Source organism: Neoarius graeffei, chromosome 26 (assembly GCF_027579695.1).
Source record: "Neoarius graeffei isolate fNeoGra1 chromosome 26, fNeoGra1.pri, whole genome shotgun sequence".
In the NCBI taxonomy this organism is placed as follows: Eukaryota; Metazoa; Chordata; class Actinopteri; order Siluriformes; family Ariidae; genus Neoarius; species Neoarius graeffei.
In genome coordinates, this window is record NC_083594.1 from 43378464 (window position 1) to 43397810 (window position 19347).

The 19347-nt window shown below is 40.8% G+C and overlaps 1 protein-coding gene across 1 annotated transcript in view; it reads left to right on the plus strand.

Annotated features, from left to right (window-relative positions):
- The first annotated feature begins 884 nt into the window (after positions 1–884).
- Positions 885–19347, plus strand: part of LOC132874534 (adenosine receptor A1-like) — a 32432-nt gene continuing 13969 nt past the window's right edge. Inside the window, exon 1 of the mRNA XM_060910780.1 lies at positions 885–1641. Within this exon, the coding sequence (XP_060766763.1) occupies positions 1313–1641 (329 nt within the window). The 5' untranslated portion in view covers positions 885–1312. The remainder of the gene's footprint in view (positions 1642–19347) is intronic.

Consider the following 19347-nt stretch of genomic DNA (forward strand, 5'->3'; position numbering starts at 1 on the left):
TTAAATATTGAAGGTTTATATGAAGTGATGAGTTGTAAACTATTACATTTTTAAAGAAATAAGATATTCATTCATTCATTCATTATCTCTAGCCGCTTTATCCTTCTACAGGGTCGCAGGCAAGCTGGAGCCTATCCCAGCTGACTACGGGCGAAAGGCGGGGTACACCCTGGACAAGTCGCCAGGTCATCACAGGGCTGACACATAGACACAGACAACCATTCACACCTACGGTCAATTTAGAGTCACCAGTTAACCTAACCTGCATGTCTTTGGACTGTGGGGGAAACCGGAGCACCCGGAGGAAACCCACGCGGACACGGGGAGAACATGCAAACTCCGCACAGAAAGGCCCTCGCCGGCCCCGGGGCTCGAACCCAGGACCTTCTTGCTGTGAGGCGACAGCGCTAACCACTACACCACCGTGCCACCCAGAAATAAGATAAATTAAGCAAAATAAAATTGCAATCATTAAATGAATAAAATTGCATTTGCACTGATGTCAGATTTCCAGTCTTTTTAATGGTGTCTCAACTGTACTATGGTACTGTCTCAACTGTACACCGTATGTGTAGATTATGGGTACAGTTGAGACAAAAGTGCACCTTTTGTTTTTGATTAATTACGTAAAATTTAAACACCGTAGAGATATAATTTCTTGGTTATATATTAGCACACATATTGAGGATATATTATGTCTCAAAAACATTTTTGTTTAGTGTCTTTTCAGAGTCTAATTTGTGTGTGGAAAATGAGAAAGCAAAAACTGTCTCAACTGTACTCAGTCTGCCCTACAAGGCATGCTGGCGCACCTTAGTGGGATGGATCTCAGAACGTTTTGGTTGGACTGGAGAAAACGGAAGCGATCACGTGACTTGCGCGAACGAAAAGAACGCGGTGCTATATAGGACAGCAGGACTGTCTCGGTTGTGGTGGAAGCGGTCCTGTTTCAGTTCCTCTAGATATCCCAGTGTTTCCGTGCTGCGTGAACCTGCTGTGGGGAGTCTGAATGAGGTCGTGGGATGGATGCACTTGTGTAGCGCACACTGGTGAAGTAATATTATTATAATTGTTGGAAGGATAGATTTATATTCATGGACATCACTCGGGATGCGTAAGCTGTGGGACTCGACAGCACCCTGTCATGCGCGTTTTGGACCCTGGGTTCGGGGTGCCACGGAGTTCTCTCTCACCTGGCTTTGAAGCGCCGAGCTGCGCCTTTCCGGGAATCCGCTATGTTTTGATCGGGACAGAAGGTGCGTTCTGTTCATTTATTTCCGCCACAGTTTTCTGACTCACTGACTCTGAGGCGATGCCGGATCCTCCTCTGTATTACATTGGGATGGAGGTGATGATCGCTCTCGCCTCCGTCTTCGGGAATGTGCTGGTGGTTTGGGCGGTGAAGATCAGCCGCTCGTTGCGGGACACCACTTTTTACTTCGTAGTCAGCTTGGCTTTGGCAGACATCGCAGTCGGGGCTCTGGCTATTCCTCTGGCCATTACGATCAGCACCGGACTGAAGACGCACTTTTACAGCTGCCTGATGGTCGCCTGCATTATGCTCGTTCTCACTCAGAGCTCCATCCTCGCTCTCCTCGCCATCGCTATTGACCGCTACTTGAGGGTCAAGATCCCGCTCAGGTAATCTCCTGCACATCATATAATCTCCTGCACAGCACATAATCTCCCGCACATCATATAATCTCCCGCACATCATATAATCTCCTGCACATCATATAATCTCCCGCACATCATATAATCTCCCGCACAGCATATAATCTCCCGGACATCATATAATCTCCCGGACACCACATAATCTCCCGCACATCATATAATCTCCCGCACATCATATAATCTCCCGCACAACATATTATCTCCCGCACATCATATAATCTCCCGCACATCATATAATCTCCCGCACATCATATAATCTCCCGCACATCATATAATCTCCCGCACATCATATAATATCCCGCACAGCATATAATCTCCCGCACAGCATATAATCTCCTGCACAGCATATAATCTCCCGCACATCATATAATCTCCCGCACATCATATAATCTCCCGCACATCATATAATCTCCCGGACACCACATAATCTCCCGCACATCATATAATCTCCTGCACATCATATAATCTCCCGCACATCATATAATCTCCTGCACAGCATATAATCTCCCGCACATCATATAATCTCCTGCACAGCACATACTGTAATCTCCCGCACATCATATAATCTCCTGCACAGCATATAATCTCCCGCACATCATATAATCTCCTGCACAGCATATAATGTCCTGCACAACATATCTCCTGCACAACATATTATCTCCTGCACAACATATAATCTCCCGCACATCATATAATCTCCTGCACATCACATAATCTCCTGCACATCATATAATCTCATGCACAACATATAATCTCCTGCACATCATATAATCTCCTGCACAGCATATAATCTCCTGCACATCATATAATCTCCTGGACACCACATAATCTCCCGCACATCATATAATCTCCTGCACATCATATAATCTCCCGCACATCATATAATCTCCTGCACAGCATATAATCTCCCGCACATCATATAATCTCCTGCACAGCACATACTGTAATCTCCCGCACATCATATAATCTCCTGCACAGCATATAATCTCCCGCACATCATATAATCTCCTGCACAGCATATAATGTCCTGCACAACATATCTCCTGCACAACATATTATCTCCTGCACAACATATAATCTCCCGCACATCATATAATCTCCTGCACATCACATAATCTCCTGCACATCATATAATCTCATGCACAACATATAATCTCCTGCACATCATATAATCTCCTGCACAGCATATAATCTCCTGCACATCATATAATCTCCTGGACACCACATAATCTCCCGCACATCATATAATCTCCTGCACATCATATAATCTCCCGCACATCATATAATCTCCTGCACAGCATATAATCTCCCGCACATCATATAATCTCCTGCACAGCACATACTGTAATCTCCCGCACATCATATAATCTCCTGCACAGCATATAATCTCCCGCACATCATATAATCTCCTGCACAGCATATAATGTCCTGCACAACATATCTCCTGCACAACATATTATCTCCTGCACAACATATAATCTCCCGCACATCATATAATCTCCTGCACATCACATAATCTCCTGCACATCATATAATCTCATGCACAACATATAATCTCCTGCACATCATATAATCTTCTGCACAAAATATAATCTCCTGCAGATCATATAATCTCCTGCACAACATATAATCTCCCGCACAACAAGTTTCAAAATTCCTTATTTTATTCAGAATAGAACATAGATGACATATCAAATGTTTAAACTGAGAAAATGTATCATTTAAAGTGAAAAATTAGGTGATTTTAAATTTCATGACAACCACACATCTCAAAAAAGTTGGGACAAGGCCATGTTTACCACTGTGAGACATCCCCTTTTCTCTTTACAACAGTCTGTAAACGCCTGGGGACTGAGGAGACAAGTTGCTCAAGTTTAGGGAGAGGAATGTTAACCCATTCTTGTCTAATGTAGGATTCTAGTTACTCAACTGTCTTAGGTCTTTTTTGTCGTATCTTCCGTTTTATGATGCGCCAAATGTTTTCTATGGGTGAAAGATCTGGACTGCAGGCTGGCCAGTTCAGTACCCGGACCCTTCTTCTACGCAGCCGTGATGCTGTAATTGATGCAGTGTGTGGTTTGGCATTGTCATGTTGGAAAATGCAAGGTCTTCCCTGAAAGAGACGTCATCCGGATGGGAGCAGATGTTGCTCTAGAACCTGGATATACCTTTCAGCATTGATGGTGTCTTTCCAGATGTGTAAGCTGCCCATGCCACACGCACTAATGCAACCCCATACCATCAGAGATGCAGGCTTCTGAACTGAGCGCTGATAACAACTCGGGTCGTCCTTCTCCTCTTTAGTCCGAATGACACGGCATCCCTGATTTCCATAAAGAACTTCAAATTTTGATTCGTCTGACCACAGAACAGTTTTCCACTTTGCCACAGTCCATTTTAAATGAGCCTTGGCCCAGAGAAGATGTCTGTGCTTCTGGATCATGTTTAGATACGGCTTCTTCTTTGAACTATAGAGTTTTAGCTGGCAATGGCGGATGACACGGTGAACTGTGTTTATAGATAATGTTCTCTGGAAATATTCCTGAGCCCATTTTGTGATTTCCAATACAGAAGCATGCCTGTATGCGATGCAGTGCCGTCTAAGGGCCCGAAGATCACAGGCACCCAGAATGGTTTTCCGGCCTTGACCCTTACGCACAGAGATTCTTCCAGATTCTCTGAATCTTTTGATGATATTATGCACTGTAGATGATGATATGTTCAAACTCTTTGCAATTTTACACTGTCGAACTCCTTTCTGATATTGCTCCACTATTTGTCGGCGCAGAATTAGGGGGATTGGTGATCCTCTTCCCATCTTTACTTCTGAGAGCCGCTGCCACTCCAAGATGCTCTTTTTATACCCAGTCATGTTAATGACCTATTGCCAATTGACCTAATGAGTTGCAATTTGGTCCTCCAGCTGTTCCTTTTTTGTACCTTTAACTTTTCCAGCCTCTTATTGCCCCTGTCCCAACTTTTTTGAGATGTGTTGCTGTCATGAAATTTCGAATGAGCCAATATTTGGCATGAAATTTCAAAATGTCTCACTTTCAACATTTGATATGTTGTCTAAGTTCTATTGTGAATACAATATCAGTTTTTGAGATTTTTAAATTATTGCATTGCGTTTTTATTTACAATTTGTACTTTGTCCCAACTTTTTTGGAATCGGGGTTGTATAATCTCCTGCACATCATATAATCTCCTGCACAGCATATAATCACCCGGACAACCAGTGTGCGAAATATATTTTTGGTTTGGGGGGGGTCAGTGTCAGTGACCCTGGTCACCCAAAACTTAGATAATAAACTTTATGGGAATCAGTTGTTGTTATACTGTAATAATATAGGGCTCGAAATTCATATATTTTTTTCACCAGCCCGCCGGACTAGTTCCCTTCCAAAGTAACTAGCCAAACAGAAATCAACTCGCCGAAATTTCTTCATGTATGAATTTTACTTCTGTCAAAAATAACACAAAAGAGAGTAGTTACCATTGTTCATGACTAATGTGCATTTATTTCAAGACCCGTGTATTTTGATCCTGTTTTTTTTTTGCACACTTTACAAATTGGCATTTGCTGTTCCATGTCCTCCTCGCGATATCCCAAAAAATGCCAGATGACTGACCCCTTACTAGTTCTTTTAGGAACCAATTCGTCCGCTTCCATTTTTAATTTGTCGCTGAAATTGACAGAGCTTACACGGTAGCCTATGCAACACCAGCGATTGCACGAACTGAGTCAGCGCTGTAAACCGGAACTAGAAAATCTTCCCGCAAGTTCCTTTCAGCACCTAGATGTTGCCCGGGATTGGTTGGCGAGCGCGTAACGTTATTGTTTTTTTTTACCCTTCGGCAGCCTCTCACGTTACTGCCTGAGGGACAGGGAGAAAACCACCAGAAAATGTTTTAAACAAACGCAACAAACACGAAACAAACGCAAGTCGGCAGATGACCATAAAATACTCGATAGTTACGATATAATAATTATATGTATCTCACACAGAATTTTCGGAGATATATCGAGTATATTCGTTATATCGCACAGCCCTAGTCTGAATCTTCGCTTCATATATATTTTTTATTTTCAACTAGCCAGCCAGGCTGGCTAGTGACAGGAATTACCCGCCAAGTGACAAATTAAGTCGCCTTGGGCGACCGGACCACCGCGAATTTCGAGCCCTGTAATATGTTATACCATAGTTTGGTTTTCTTGAGGCACCATTTCTGATAAAGTTGAAACACAAGCTATTTTTGCTAATGTACTTATGTAATTAGGGAATTCAATGTCAGCTAGTAATTTTAAATACCTTTAGTTTTGGAACCAGATGTACCAGTAAAGTATGACAAAATGGTTCTTTTGCCAACAGGTGGGATAGAGTCTAATTTTCTATTTCTCTCCATGGTACACTCTAATATAAAGAACAATCAACATTTGTATATTTATTTAAAACATAAACCCTATGGCTATGAGGTTATGATCTTTCATTTCACAACAATTTGTGTTTACAAATACTGTGATAAATGCCACTGATAATATCAAAATCTTAACTTGCTATAATATCAGGTCTCCAGGGGCTAATGATGTCTACCCCAGATAAGCATATGCATAATGGTGAATCTGTGATGAATCATAGTCTATAATGGCCAACACATGCCTTTACCAGTGCACTGGTAAGGGCATGTGTTGGCCATTATAGACTATGATTCATCACAGATTCACCATTATGCATTTATTGCAACAACTCTCTTGAAATTGCAGTTTTGCTGTGACAAATATTAAAAATGCATATTCTTTTTATACTGTGGGTACTTATTTGTGATTCAATCTCAGACTATTCTCAGTGAGTCAATATGTTAACTATAATTATAAGTTTTAATCTATAACATAGTTTGCAGTTTTAACTGTTCGAACTTAGATGCTATGTACTACTTATCAATCATAGACTTACAACCCCGATTCCAAAAAAGTTGGGACAAAGTACAAATTGTAAATAAAAACGGAATGCAATAATTTACAAATCTCAAAAACTGATCTTGTATTCACAATAGAACATAGACAACATATCAAATGTCGAAAGTGAGACATTTTGAAATTTCATGCCAAATATTGGCTCATTTGAAATTTCATGACAGCAACACATCTCAAAAAAGTTGGGACGGGGTAATAAGAGGCTGGAAAAGTTAAAGGTACAAAAAAGGAACAGCTGGAGGACCAAATTGCAACTCATTAGGTCAATTGGCAATAGGTCATTAACATGACTGGGTATAAAAAGAGCATCTTGGAGTGGCAGCGGCTCTCAGAAGTAAAGATGGGAAGAGGATCACCAATCCCCCTAATTCTGCACCGACAAATAGTGGAGCAATATCAGAAAGGAGTTCGACAGTGTAAAATTGCAAAGAGTTTGAACATATCATCATCTACAGTGCATAACATCATCAAAAGCTTCAGAGAATCTGGAAGAATCTCTGTGCGTAAGGGTCAAGGCTGGAAAACCATTCTGGGTGCCCATGATCTTCGGGCCCTTAGACGGCACTGCATCACATACAGGCATGCTTCTGTATTGGAAATCACAAAATGGGCTCAGGAATATTTCCAGAGAACATTATCTGTGAACACAATTCATCGTGCCATCCGCCGTTGCCAGCTAAAACTCTATAGTTCAAAGAAGAAGCCGTAGCTAAACATGATCCAGAAGCGTAGACGTCTTCTCTGGACCAAGGCTCATTTAAAATGGACTGTGGCAAAGTGGAAAACTGTTCTGTGGTCAGACAAATCAAAATTTGAAGTTCTTTATAGAAATCAGGGACGCCGTGTCATTCGGACTAAAGAGGAGAAGGACGACTCAAGTTGTTATCAGCGTTCAGTTCAGAAGCCTGCATCTCTGATGGTATGGGGTTGCATTAGTGCGTGTGGCATGGGCAGCTTACACATCTGGAAAGACACCATCAATGCTGAAAGGTATATCCAGGTTCTAGAGCAACATATGCTCCCATCCAGACGACGTCTCTTTCAGGGAAGACCTTGCATTTTCCAACATGACAATGCCAAACCACATACTGCATCAATTACAGCATCATGGCTGCGTAGAAGAAGGGTCCGGGTACTGAACTGGCCAGCCTGCAGTCCAGATCTTTCACCCATAGAAAACATTTGGCGCATCATAAAACAGAAGATACGACAAAAAAGACCTAAGACAGTTGAGCAACTAGAATCCTACATTAGACAAGAATGGGTTAACATTCCTATCCCTAAACTTGAGCAACTTGTCTCCTCAGTCCCCAGGCGTTTACAGACTGTTGTAAAGAGAAAAGGGGATGTCTCACAGTTGGGACATGGCCTTGTCCCAACTTTTTTGAGATGTGTTGTTGTCATGAAATTTAAATTCACCTCATTTTTCTCTTTAAATGATACATTTTCTCAGTGTAAACATTTGATATGTCATCTATGTTCTATTCTGAATAAAATATGGAATTTTGAAACTTCCACATCATTGCATTTCATTTTTATTTACAATTTGTACTTTGTCCCAACTTGTTTGGAATCGGGGTTGTACTGTCATGTTCCAAATAATAGTACAGGTAGGAATAATAGGATGGATAGGTTGGTAGTTTTTCTCTGTCTTAATAACAGTGCAGGCCCAAATAACAGTATAGCCAAGAAATTCTTGAGTGATAATAATAGTACAGGATGGAATAATAGTATAGAGCAGAAATATCTCTCAGTGGTTTATATTTTACCACAGGCTTTGTAATTAATTTTAATACATTGTTTTAAAATACTTTGCCCATGCACAGGTTTTAGAGGGGTCTTTTTGGGACCCACCTTGGTCTTTTAAAATACATCTTTTGAGGGGGCTTGTTTAGCTTTTGGGAGGGTCAAACCCCCCCAGACCCCCCCTCATTTCGCACACTGCGAACAACATGTAATCTCCCGCACAACATAAAATCTCTGGCACACAATATAATCTCCTGCACAGCATATAATCACCTGGACAACATATAATCTCCCGCACAACATAAAATCTCCGGTACACCATATAATCCCCTGCACATCATATAATCACCCAGACAACATAAAATCTCCCACACATCATATAATCTCCCGCACAGCATATAGTTACCTGGACACCACATAACCTCCTGCATATCATATAGTCACCTGGACACCACATAATCTCCCCGCACACCATATAATCTCCTGCACAACATAAAATCTCCCGCACAACATAAAATCTCCTGCACAACATAAAATCTCCCGCACACCATATAATCTCCCACACATCATATAATCTCCCGCACACCATATAATCTCTTGCACAGTATATAGTCGCCTGGACACCACACAATCTCCTGCACAACATATAATCTCCCCCACATCATATAATCTTCTGCACAGCATATAATCACCCAGACACCACATAATCTCCCGCCCATCATATAATCCCTGCGCAGCATATAGTCACCTGGACACCACATAATCTCCCTCACAGCATATAGTCACCCGGACACCACATAATCTCCTGCACATCATGTAATCTCCTGTGCAGCATATAATCACCCGGACACCACATAATCTCCTGCACAGCATATTATCACCCGGACACCAGATAATCTCCCCACACACCACATAATCTCCCTGCACACCATATAATCTCTTGCACACCATGTAATCTCCTGCACATCATATAATCTCCTGCACAGCATATAATCACCCGGGCAACATATAATCTCCTGCACAACATAAAATCTCCTGCACAACATATAATCTCCCACACATCATATAATCTCCCGCACACCATATAATCTCTTGCACATCATATAATCTCCCGCACACCATGTAATCTCTTGCACAGCATATAATCACCCAGACACCACATAATCTCCCGCGCATCATATAATCCCCGCGCAGCATATAGTCACCTGGACACCACATAATCTCCCTCACAGCATATAGTCACCCGGACACCACATAATCTCCTGCACATCATGTAATCTCCTGTGCAGCATATTATCACCCGGACACCATATAATCTCCCCACACACCACATAATCTCTTGCACACCATGTAATCTCCTGGACATCATATAATCTCCTGCACAGCATATAATCACCCGGACAACATAAAATCTCCTGCACAACATAAAATCTCCTGCACACCATATAATCTCCCACACATCATATAATCTCCCGCACACCATATAATCTCTTGCACATCATATAATCTCCTGCACACCATATAATCTCCCGCACACCATATAATCTCTTGCACATCATATAATCTCCCGCACACCATATAATCTCTTGCACATCATAGAATCTCCCACACACCATATAATCTCTTGCACATCATATAATCTCCCACACACCATGTAATCTCTTGCACACCATGTAATGTCATGTCAGATTTTTTTCCTGGTTCGCCATGCTGTATCATATTTCCACAACACTTGTAACTTTCTAAATGTCTGAAACAGCATCTGCTGTAGTGCACGCTTAAATTGCTTGGGAATGACTGTGACCTGTGTCCATGGTTGACCGATAATCGTTATCCTTTGTGAATCATTTACATTTAAGGCATTTAGCAGACTCCCTTCTCCAGAGCATTACATTTTATATTTATCTAATTTAACAGACAGCGGGGAGACTTGGGATAAGTTTTCAGCTTTTGTAGATCATGTGAAATTCTTTGTAGGTGTTGTCACATTCATATTGCATTCGAGAGGATTTACGACACCCTCTGACCACAACATTAGTTTCTCAGCTTGTCACATATACTGGCTTTCAGACTTCACTTTTTCTGTCATTATTTTTTTGCAGGGAGCCATGAGACATGGTTTTAAAGCAACAGCACAAGGGGAAAACCTTCCAGAATAGTCATATAAATAATGTTTTTTAGGTACTTCAAATGTTCTGTGTTTTTTTTAGTTTTATTTTTAATAATTCATTTATTATTTTTTAGATGTAGGAATATGGTTTTAACTATCAGACTTCCTCATACAATTCATTTATTTTCACACTTGTCCTGTGTTGTGCACACATTTTTAACTTAAATTCCCATGTTCAGTTTCAGCGTGCAACAGGCTGATATGATTACGCATACAGTCAAATGTGAAACGCATCTGAATGGCTTTCTCTTGGGACTTTGAATGGATGATTCTTTAAATATTTTGTTGGTATCAAAAGAAGCAAAAAAATCATTTCAAACTGAAAATATGGGCATCATGTGAAAGGTTATTTATGGTAGGAATTTATTTTTCCCTCTGCAGTAGTATTAGCAAAAATGTCATGAGTGATGCCAAAAAAAGGGGCTTTTCCTTCTATGTCTTGGCAGCTTTACCATAAATATCCAACATGGATGAAATCATCTCATCTAATCTCATTATCTGTAGCCGCTTTATCCTGTTCTACAGGGTCGCAGGCAAGCTGGAGCCTATCCCAGCTGACTACGGGCGAAAGGCGGGGTACACCCTGGACAAGTCACCAGGTCATCACAGGGCTGACACATAGACACAGACAACCATTCACACTCACATTCACACCTACGGTCAATTTAGAGTCACCAGTTAACCTAACCTGCATGTCTTTGTACTGTGGGGGAAACCGGAGCACCCGGAGGAAACCCACGCGGACACGGGGAGAACATGCAAACTCCACAGAGAAAGGCCCTCGCCGGCCACGGGGCTCGAACCCGGACCTTCTTGCTGTGAGGCAACAGCGCTAACCACTACACCACCGTGCCGCCCCTGGATGAAATCAAGCTATTAATAATAACAATAAAAAAATCTGGTGAAAAACAGGGATTTTACAAGTGGCCTAATTTATTTTAGTTATGTTGTGAAACTGGCGGCACGGTGGTGTAGTGGTTAGCACTGTCGCCTCACAGCAAGAAGGTCCGGGTTCGAGCCCCGTGGCCGGCGAGGGCCTTTCTGTGCGGAGTTTGCATGTTCTCCCCGTGTCCGCGTGGGTTTCCTCCGTGTGCTCCGGTTTCCCCCACAGTCCAAAGACATGCAGGTTAGGTTAACTGGTGACTCTAAATTGACCGTAGGTGTGAATGTGAGTGTGAATGGTTGTCTGTGTCTATGTGTCAGACCTGGCGACTTGTCCAGGGTGTACCCCGCCTTTTGCCCGTAGTCAGCTGGGATAGGCTCCAGCTTGCCTGCGACCCTGTAGAACAGGATAAAGCGGCTACAGATGATGAGATGTTGTGAAGCTACCCTTATATTTAGCCCATAAATCTTTTGTGATGTTGTCTTTGTTCATACTATGGCACCTGACTATGGCATTGTGCTTCAGTTTATGGTTGGTTTTATCCACAACTTCCCCGAACTCTGACCTTCCCCATGATTCATTGCTGCGTCATAGCAGAAGCCGGGATCTTTCTTCCGCTCCACTGCATTGATGTTTATAGCACTAACTGCTAGGTAGTTCAGCTCAAAGCTGACTAAAAGATGTTTACACAGGTCCGATTTTCTGATGTGCCCTGGAGATAATACGATCAAAGTGCCTCATCCGTCTACCCTCACGGAATGGATAAACGGCACTAAGTTGTGGCTTGACGTCAGCTACGTTGACATTGTCAATGATTTTATTCTTAGTGAGGGCATTGATGGCGAGGAGCTAAGGAGCTACAAAAGCACGGAGGCATACAATTATCTATACAGTCATAAAATTGGCAAAATGATGTGTAAAAGAGAGGGCGAGTTTGTTTGCTTAAAGGCTGAGGTTGAGCCTAGCCAGAACAGAAAAAGGGAAATCCTGCAGTCATGCAGCTGCTATCATCTGGAAGGCAGGCTGTGTCAGAGTAGCTCGATTGTGTTTTTGTATTGGTTTACTAATAATGTAGTGTTTACTATATATATTGAAAGTATCTTTGGACAATTGCGTCTGCTAAATACCATATAGGCTCTCTCTATATATAGGCTCAAGAAACAAAAGCTAGGAGAGAAGCATAGGCTCATCTCATCTCATTATCTGTAGCCACTTTATCCTGTTCTACAGGGTCACAGGCAAGCTGGAGCCTATCCCAGCTGACTACGGGCGAAAGGCGGGGTACACCCTGGACAAGTCGCCAGGTCATCACAGGGCTGACACATAGACACAGACAACCATTCACACTCACATTCACACCTACGGTCAATTTAGAGTCACCAGTTAACCTAACCTGCATGTCTTTGGACTGTGGGGGAAACCGGAGCACCCGGAGGAAACCCACGCGGACACGGGGAGAACATGCAAACTCCGCACAGAAAGGCCCTCGCCGGCCCCGGGGCTCGAACCCGGACCTTCTTGCTGTGAGGCGACAGCGCTAACCACTACACCACCGTGCCGCCCAGAAGCATAGGCTCACTATTTTAATGCAGATGCTGTCAAAATTTGCAAACAAATATACCATACTTACAGTGGTGCTTGAAAGTTTGTGAACCCTTTAGAATTGTCTATATTTCTGCATAAACATGACCATAAATATGACCTTGTGTGCAGGGCTAGATTAACATGGCCAGGGGCCCCTAGGCTACAAGTTGCTGTAGGCCCCCCCCCACCATCTTATCCCATCTACCTGTAAAGAATTGTCTATTTTCTACATTTTAAAGTTTTTTTTTTTTTCATTATTAAACTTTGTACAGTGGGCGGCACGGTGGTGTAGTGGTTAGCGCTGTCGCCTCACAGCAAGAAGGTCCGGGTTCGAGCCCCGGGGCCGGCGAGGGCCTTTCTGTGTGGAGTTTGCATGTTCTCCCCGTGTCCGCGTGGGTTTCCTCCAGGTGCTCCGGTTTCCCCCACAGTCCAAAGACATGCAGGTTAGGTTAACTGGTGACTCTAAATTGACCGTAGGTGTGAATGTGAGTGTGAATGGTTGTCTGTGTCTATGTGTCAGCCCTGTGATGACCTGGCGACTTGTCCAGGGTGTACCCCGCCTTTCGCCCGTAGTCAGCTGGGATAGGCTCCAGCTTGCCTGCGACCCTGTAGAAGGATAAAGCGGCTAGAGATAATGAGATGAGATGAGACTTTGTACAGTTGGGCCAGCAAAAACAGAACACCAAAAACTATAAGGTTTAGATTGACAACAACTTATCACAACTTATGCAACTGTCAATTGAATGTGCCTGTAGGCCTTTTAGGCAACTGAACCTCTCAAGTACACGATGAAGAGGCTATAATGAAAGGCAATAAAGACAAAGTAAACAAACTAATGATCAACAACCAGTATCATTCTTAAAAGTTTGTTTAACGTGTGTGTTTGTTTATCATGACACTAGCATAACGCTTGCTACGCTATTGCCAGTTGGGTTTCATTAGGTTTAAAAAACCCTGTTAGTTTTGGTATATTGCTCAATAGAGCTTTGTCACGTTGGGCTTTTTGCCGTTGCGCCTTGCGCTTTTGAGCACCGCTCTCGTATTTTCTGTCACACATGTTCACTGTTCAACTGTGGAGTGACGTCGTGCGTGACGTCTAACGTTTATATATGGAAGGCGGATTTGCCTCACCCAATCAGCGTCCGTTTATTTAAATATTCATTTTGAGCCAATGAATATGAAGGTTTTTTTTTCTTTTGACCAATTGGGGGCCCCCCTGCGAGGCGGGGGGCGTGGGGGCCCCTAGGCTGAAGCCATATGAAGCCTGTGCGGTGATCCGGGCATGCTTGTGTGAAAACTATCAGATTTTCACACAAGTCCTAAAAGTAGATAAAGAGAACCCAGTTAAACAAATGAGACAAAAATATTATACTTGGTCATTTATTTATTGAGAAAAATGATCCAATATTACATATCTGTGAGTGGCAAAAGTATGTGAACCTCTAGGTTTAGCAGTTAATTTGAAGATGAAATTAGAGTCAGGTGTTTTCAATCAATGGGAGGACAATCCCATTGTCATCCCGTATCTAAAGAGTTTCTAAAGAGTTCAAACCATATCTAAAGAGTTTGGACTCCACCAATCCACAGTCAGACAGATTGTGTACAAATGGAGGAAATTCAAGACCATTGTTACCCTCCCCAGGAGTGGTTGACCAACAAAGTTCACTCCAAGAGCAAAGCAATAGTTGGTGAGGTCACAAAGGACCCCAGGGTAACTTCTAAGCGACTGAAGGCCTCTCTCACATTGGCTAATGTTAATGTTCATGAGTCTACCATCAGGAGAACACTGAACAACAATGGTGTGCATGGCAGGATTGCAAGGAGAAAGCCACTGCTCTCCAAAAAGAACATTACTGCTCGTCTGCAGTTTGCTAAAGATCACATGGACAAGCCAGAAGGCTATTGGAAAAATGTTTTGTGGATGGATGAGACCAAAATAGAACTTTTTGGTTTAAATGAGAAGCGTTATGTTTGGAGAAAGGAAAACACTGCATTCCAGCATAAGAACCTTATCCCATCTGTGAAACATGGTGGTGGTAATATCATGGTTTGGGCCTGTTTTGCTGCATCTGGGCCAGGAAGGCTTGCTATCATTGATGGAACAATGAATTCTGAATTATACCAGCAAATTCTAAAGGAAAATGCCAGGACATCTGTCCAGCATGAACTGAATCTCAAGAGAAGGTGGGTCATGCAGCAAGACAACAACCCTAAGCACACAAGCCATTCTACCAAAGAATGGTTAAAGAAGAATAAAGTTAATTTTTTGGAATGGCCAAGTCAAAGTCCTGACCTTAATCCAATCGAAATGTTGTGGAAGGACCTGAAGCAAGCAGTTCATGTGAGGAAACCCACCAATATCCCAGAGTTGAAGCTGTTCTGTACGGAGGAATGGGCTAAAATTCCTCCAAGCTGGTGTGCAGGACTGATCAACAGTTACCGGAAACAAGGGGGTCACACCAGATACTGAAAGCAAAGGTTCACATACTTTTGCCACTCACAGATATGTAATATTGGATCATTTTCCTCAATAAATAAATGAACAAGTATAATATTTTTGTCTCATTTGATTAACTGGGTTCTCTTAATCTACTTTTAGGACTTGTGTGGTTGGTGGAAAGACAGGAATCGCATGTACAGATGAGTAGCGTATGGTGCTGGACAACACATCTTATGAGTCCATTTGTGCTCAAAACAGATTCCATTCATAAAATCTTTAAGCTTTCGCAAGTTGTTTGTGCATGCGACGACAGCATATGCTGAACCAGAGAAAGACATAATTTAAAAAGACGTTATCCTCGGACTAAAACATGGTTGTCCTAGCTAGTTCCACTCGGCTATGTTTGGCTCCCTCGGATAAACCGGAAATCAAAGACTGGCATCCAGGAGAGGCAGGTGTCACAGTGACCCCCATTGTCTCTTGTAGGAAAGCTACGACTAAAAAATTACACAATAAAAATACCTAAAGTTTATTAACTAAACACACCATTCAAGGCTGTCTAGTTTTTAAGCGTCCATAAGTTGTTTCTGGCAGTTGTCTTACAGTCCTCAAGAGTCTTATTCACAATATGCAAAATTATTATACATACAGGACACTTTTTCCATGGAATAAACACACGTATTCGATTCCATTCTAGTGGGTTTATTGATGACATGCATTATCGCTTATCCTCCGTGTATTATGCCACTCTCCCCAATGGAGAATGAGCGTGCAATATTGATTGTTACAATATTGCATGTTGTCAGAGCTCGTGCGAATATCCAGTGACAAAACTTTTCTGCGGCGCATGCGCAGAATCATTTCTTTGTCCGCCAGGAAAGAGAGAAGATGAGGCTAATCCAGTGCTACTGCTAGGATTAGCTATGCTATAATTAAGCACTAAATAAATAAACTAAAAACTGAAACCGAAGATGCGCTGAACACCCAAAAGGCTACCAAAACTTCCTTCTTCATGCATATCCTTCATCATCAAAATATTCTTCATGCATATTTACAAGAGAAAAACATACCAACGGACATCAAAAAACTGGAAAAGAGACATGTTGGAGATGTAAAACTTCCATGCTAGCGAGTGACTGTGACAGTTTGTAAACAAACATGGCCGTGAGGTTTGCTTCATTAAAAGCGGAAGATTTTGAGAGAATTTTGGCTGCCAGGTCGCTACGTTGTGTGTCGTTGTCGATGTTGATTTTAAAAGCAACGATGTAAATTACACAGGGATAATAATAATAATAAAAAACTCATAATAATAATAATAATAATAATATTCGGCTTGACTGTGCTAGCATTGGTCTGCACTAGCATTGACCTGCACTAACACTACACCAGCTACAAGGTAAGTGGACTGCCGCGCTAATAGCACCAAGTCGCAGGTAAGCTAGCATTGGCGTTCAAGGATGCTGATATGAAGAGAGTGTGTACGTATAATAATAATAATAATATTGGCTGGCTTTTTTTTGTAGTACAGTATATTAGATATATTCCATTCAGCTCCTCGTCTTCGACTCATTCAATATCATGCTAGCTGAATGGAATATATCTGATATACCACGAAAAAAAGCCAGCCAATATTATTTAAATAATAACCTCGACTTCATCTCAGTTATTATTCACCGATATTCACTTCACCTTTGGCGAATAATTGTTAAATATCAAATCTATTGCCCTGGAGTTTTCTAGCATGCTCTTTCCTGAGCAATAATCCACATCAGCCAAATTTCCATCTCAGTTCCACAATGACAGAGTTGCTCTATTGCAGGGCTTTTCAAAGTGTGGGGCGCGCCTCCCCTAGGGGGAGCCAGAGTTCTTCGGGGGGGCGCAAGGTGAGGAAAAATAAACCAGAATAAGTTATTATTGCGGACATTTAGCGAACTTCAGCTAGCCTTTGCCAGAGACAAAATGGATCGATTTTTAGTACCTAAAGCTACAGTGAGTGAGGAGACAGAGTCTGGGCCAAGCAAAAAAAGAAGGAAGTATGACCACGATTATTTAAAGTTTGGATTTTCATGGACTAGATCTGAAGATGCTCCACTGCCACAGTGTGTTGTCTGCCAAGAGGTGCTAGCTAACGATGCTATGAGATGTTTAAAATGTGTAAAACAAGGATGTTTTAAAAAGCACAGATGTGTAAAATGTGTAAAAAAGAGGTTTTAAAAAAGCACAGATGTTTAAAATGTGTACAAAAGAGGTTTTAAAAAGCACAGATGTTTAAAATGTGTAAAACAAGATGTTTAAAAAAGCACAGATGTTTAAAATGTGTACAAAAGAGGTTTTAAAAAAGCACAGATGTTTAAAATGTGTAAAACAAGATGTTTAAAAAAAGCACAGATGTTTAAAATGTGTAAAAAAGAGGTTTTAAAAAAGCACAGATGTTTAAAATGTGTAAAACAAGATGTTTAAAAAAAGCACAGATGTTTAAAATGTGTAAAAAAGAGGTTTTAAAAAAGCACAGATGTTTAAAATGTGTAAAACAAGATGTTTAAAAAAGCACAGATGTTTAAAATGTGTAAAACAAGATGTTTAAAAAAAGCAAGATGTTTAAAATGTGTAAAAAAGAGGTTTTAAAAAAGCACAGATGTTTAAAATGTGTAAAAAAGAGGTTTTAAAAAAGCACAGATGTTTAAAATGTGTAAAACAAGATGTTTAAAAAAGCACAGATGTTTAAAATGTGTAAAACAAGATGTTTAAAAAAAGTACGTTTAAAATGTGTAAAAAAGAGGTTTTAAAAAAGCACAGATGTTTAAAATGTGTAAAACAAGATGTTAAAAAAGCACAGATGTTTAAAATGTGTAAAACAAGATGTTTTAAAAAAGCACAGATGTTTAAAATGTGTAAAAAAAAGATGTTTTAAAAAAGCACAGATGTTTAAAATGTGTAAAAAAAGATGTTTTAAAAAAGCACAGATGTTTAAAATGTGTAAAAAAAAAAGATGTTTTAAAAAAGCACAGATGTTTAAAATGTGTAAAAAAAAGATGTTTTAAAAAAGCACAGATGTTTAAAATGTGTAAAAAAGAGGTTTTAAAAAAGCACAGATGTTTAAAATGTGTAAAATAAGATGTTTAAAAAAGCACAGATGTTTAAAATGTGTAAAAAAAGAGGTTTTAAAAAAGCACAAATGTTTAAAATGTGTAAAACAAGATGTTTAAAAAAAGCACAGATGTTTAAAATGTGTAAAACAAGATGTTTAAAAAAAGCACGTTTAAAATGTGTAAAAAAGAGGTTTTAAAAAAGCACAGATGTTTAAAATGTGTAAAACAAGATGTTAAAAAAGCACAGATGTTTAAAATGTGTAAAACAAGATGTTTTAAAAAAGCACAGATGTTTAAAATGTGTAAAAAAAGAGATGTTTTAAAAAAGCACAGATGTTTAAAATGTGTAAAAAAAAGATGTTTTAAAAAAGCACAGATGTTTTAAATGTGTAAAAGAAAAAAAATAAAAATGTGTACAACAACCATTTTTTTAAATACGAATGGAACATTAAGTATAGCAACAACAAAAATTGTAGGGGGGGGGGGGGGGGCGCTGTTCTTTATTTGCTCTCTGAGGGGTGGGCTGACTCTCCCACACTTTGAAAACCCCTGCTCTATTGTATTTTAAGGTTGCCAAAATGGTAAAATGTGGTAAAACCGGCTATCTAATAGCATCCTTAAGAAAAAGTGAGACTTTTTTTTCAGACAAATGTTATCATTTATGTAATCAGTGTTTGGTAATGGTTTGGTTACAGTGTACAGAAACCCGAAACTAAATCAGTTGTTTTAATTGTACTGGCCAATGCTCTCGGTGTTCTCCTGAGTGAAATCAGTGGTGCGTGCAAC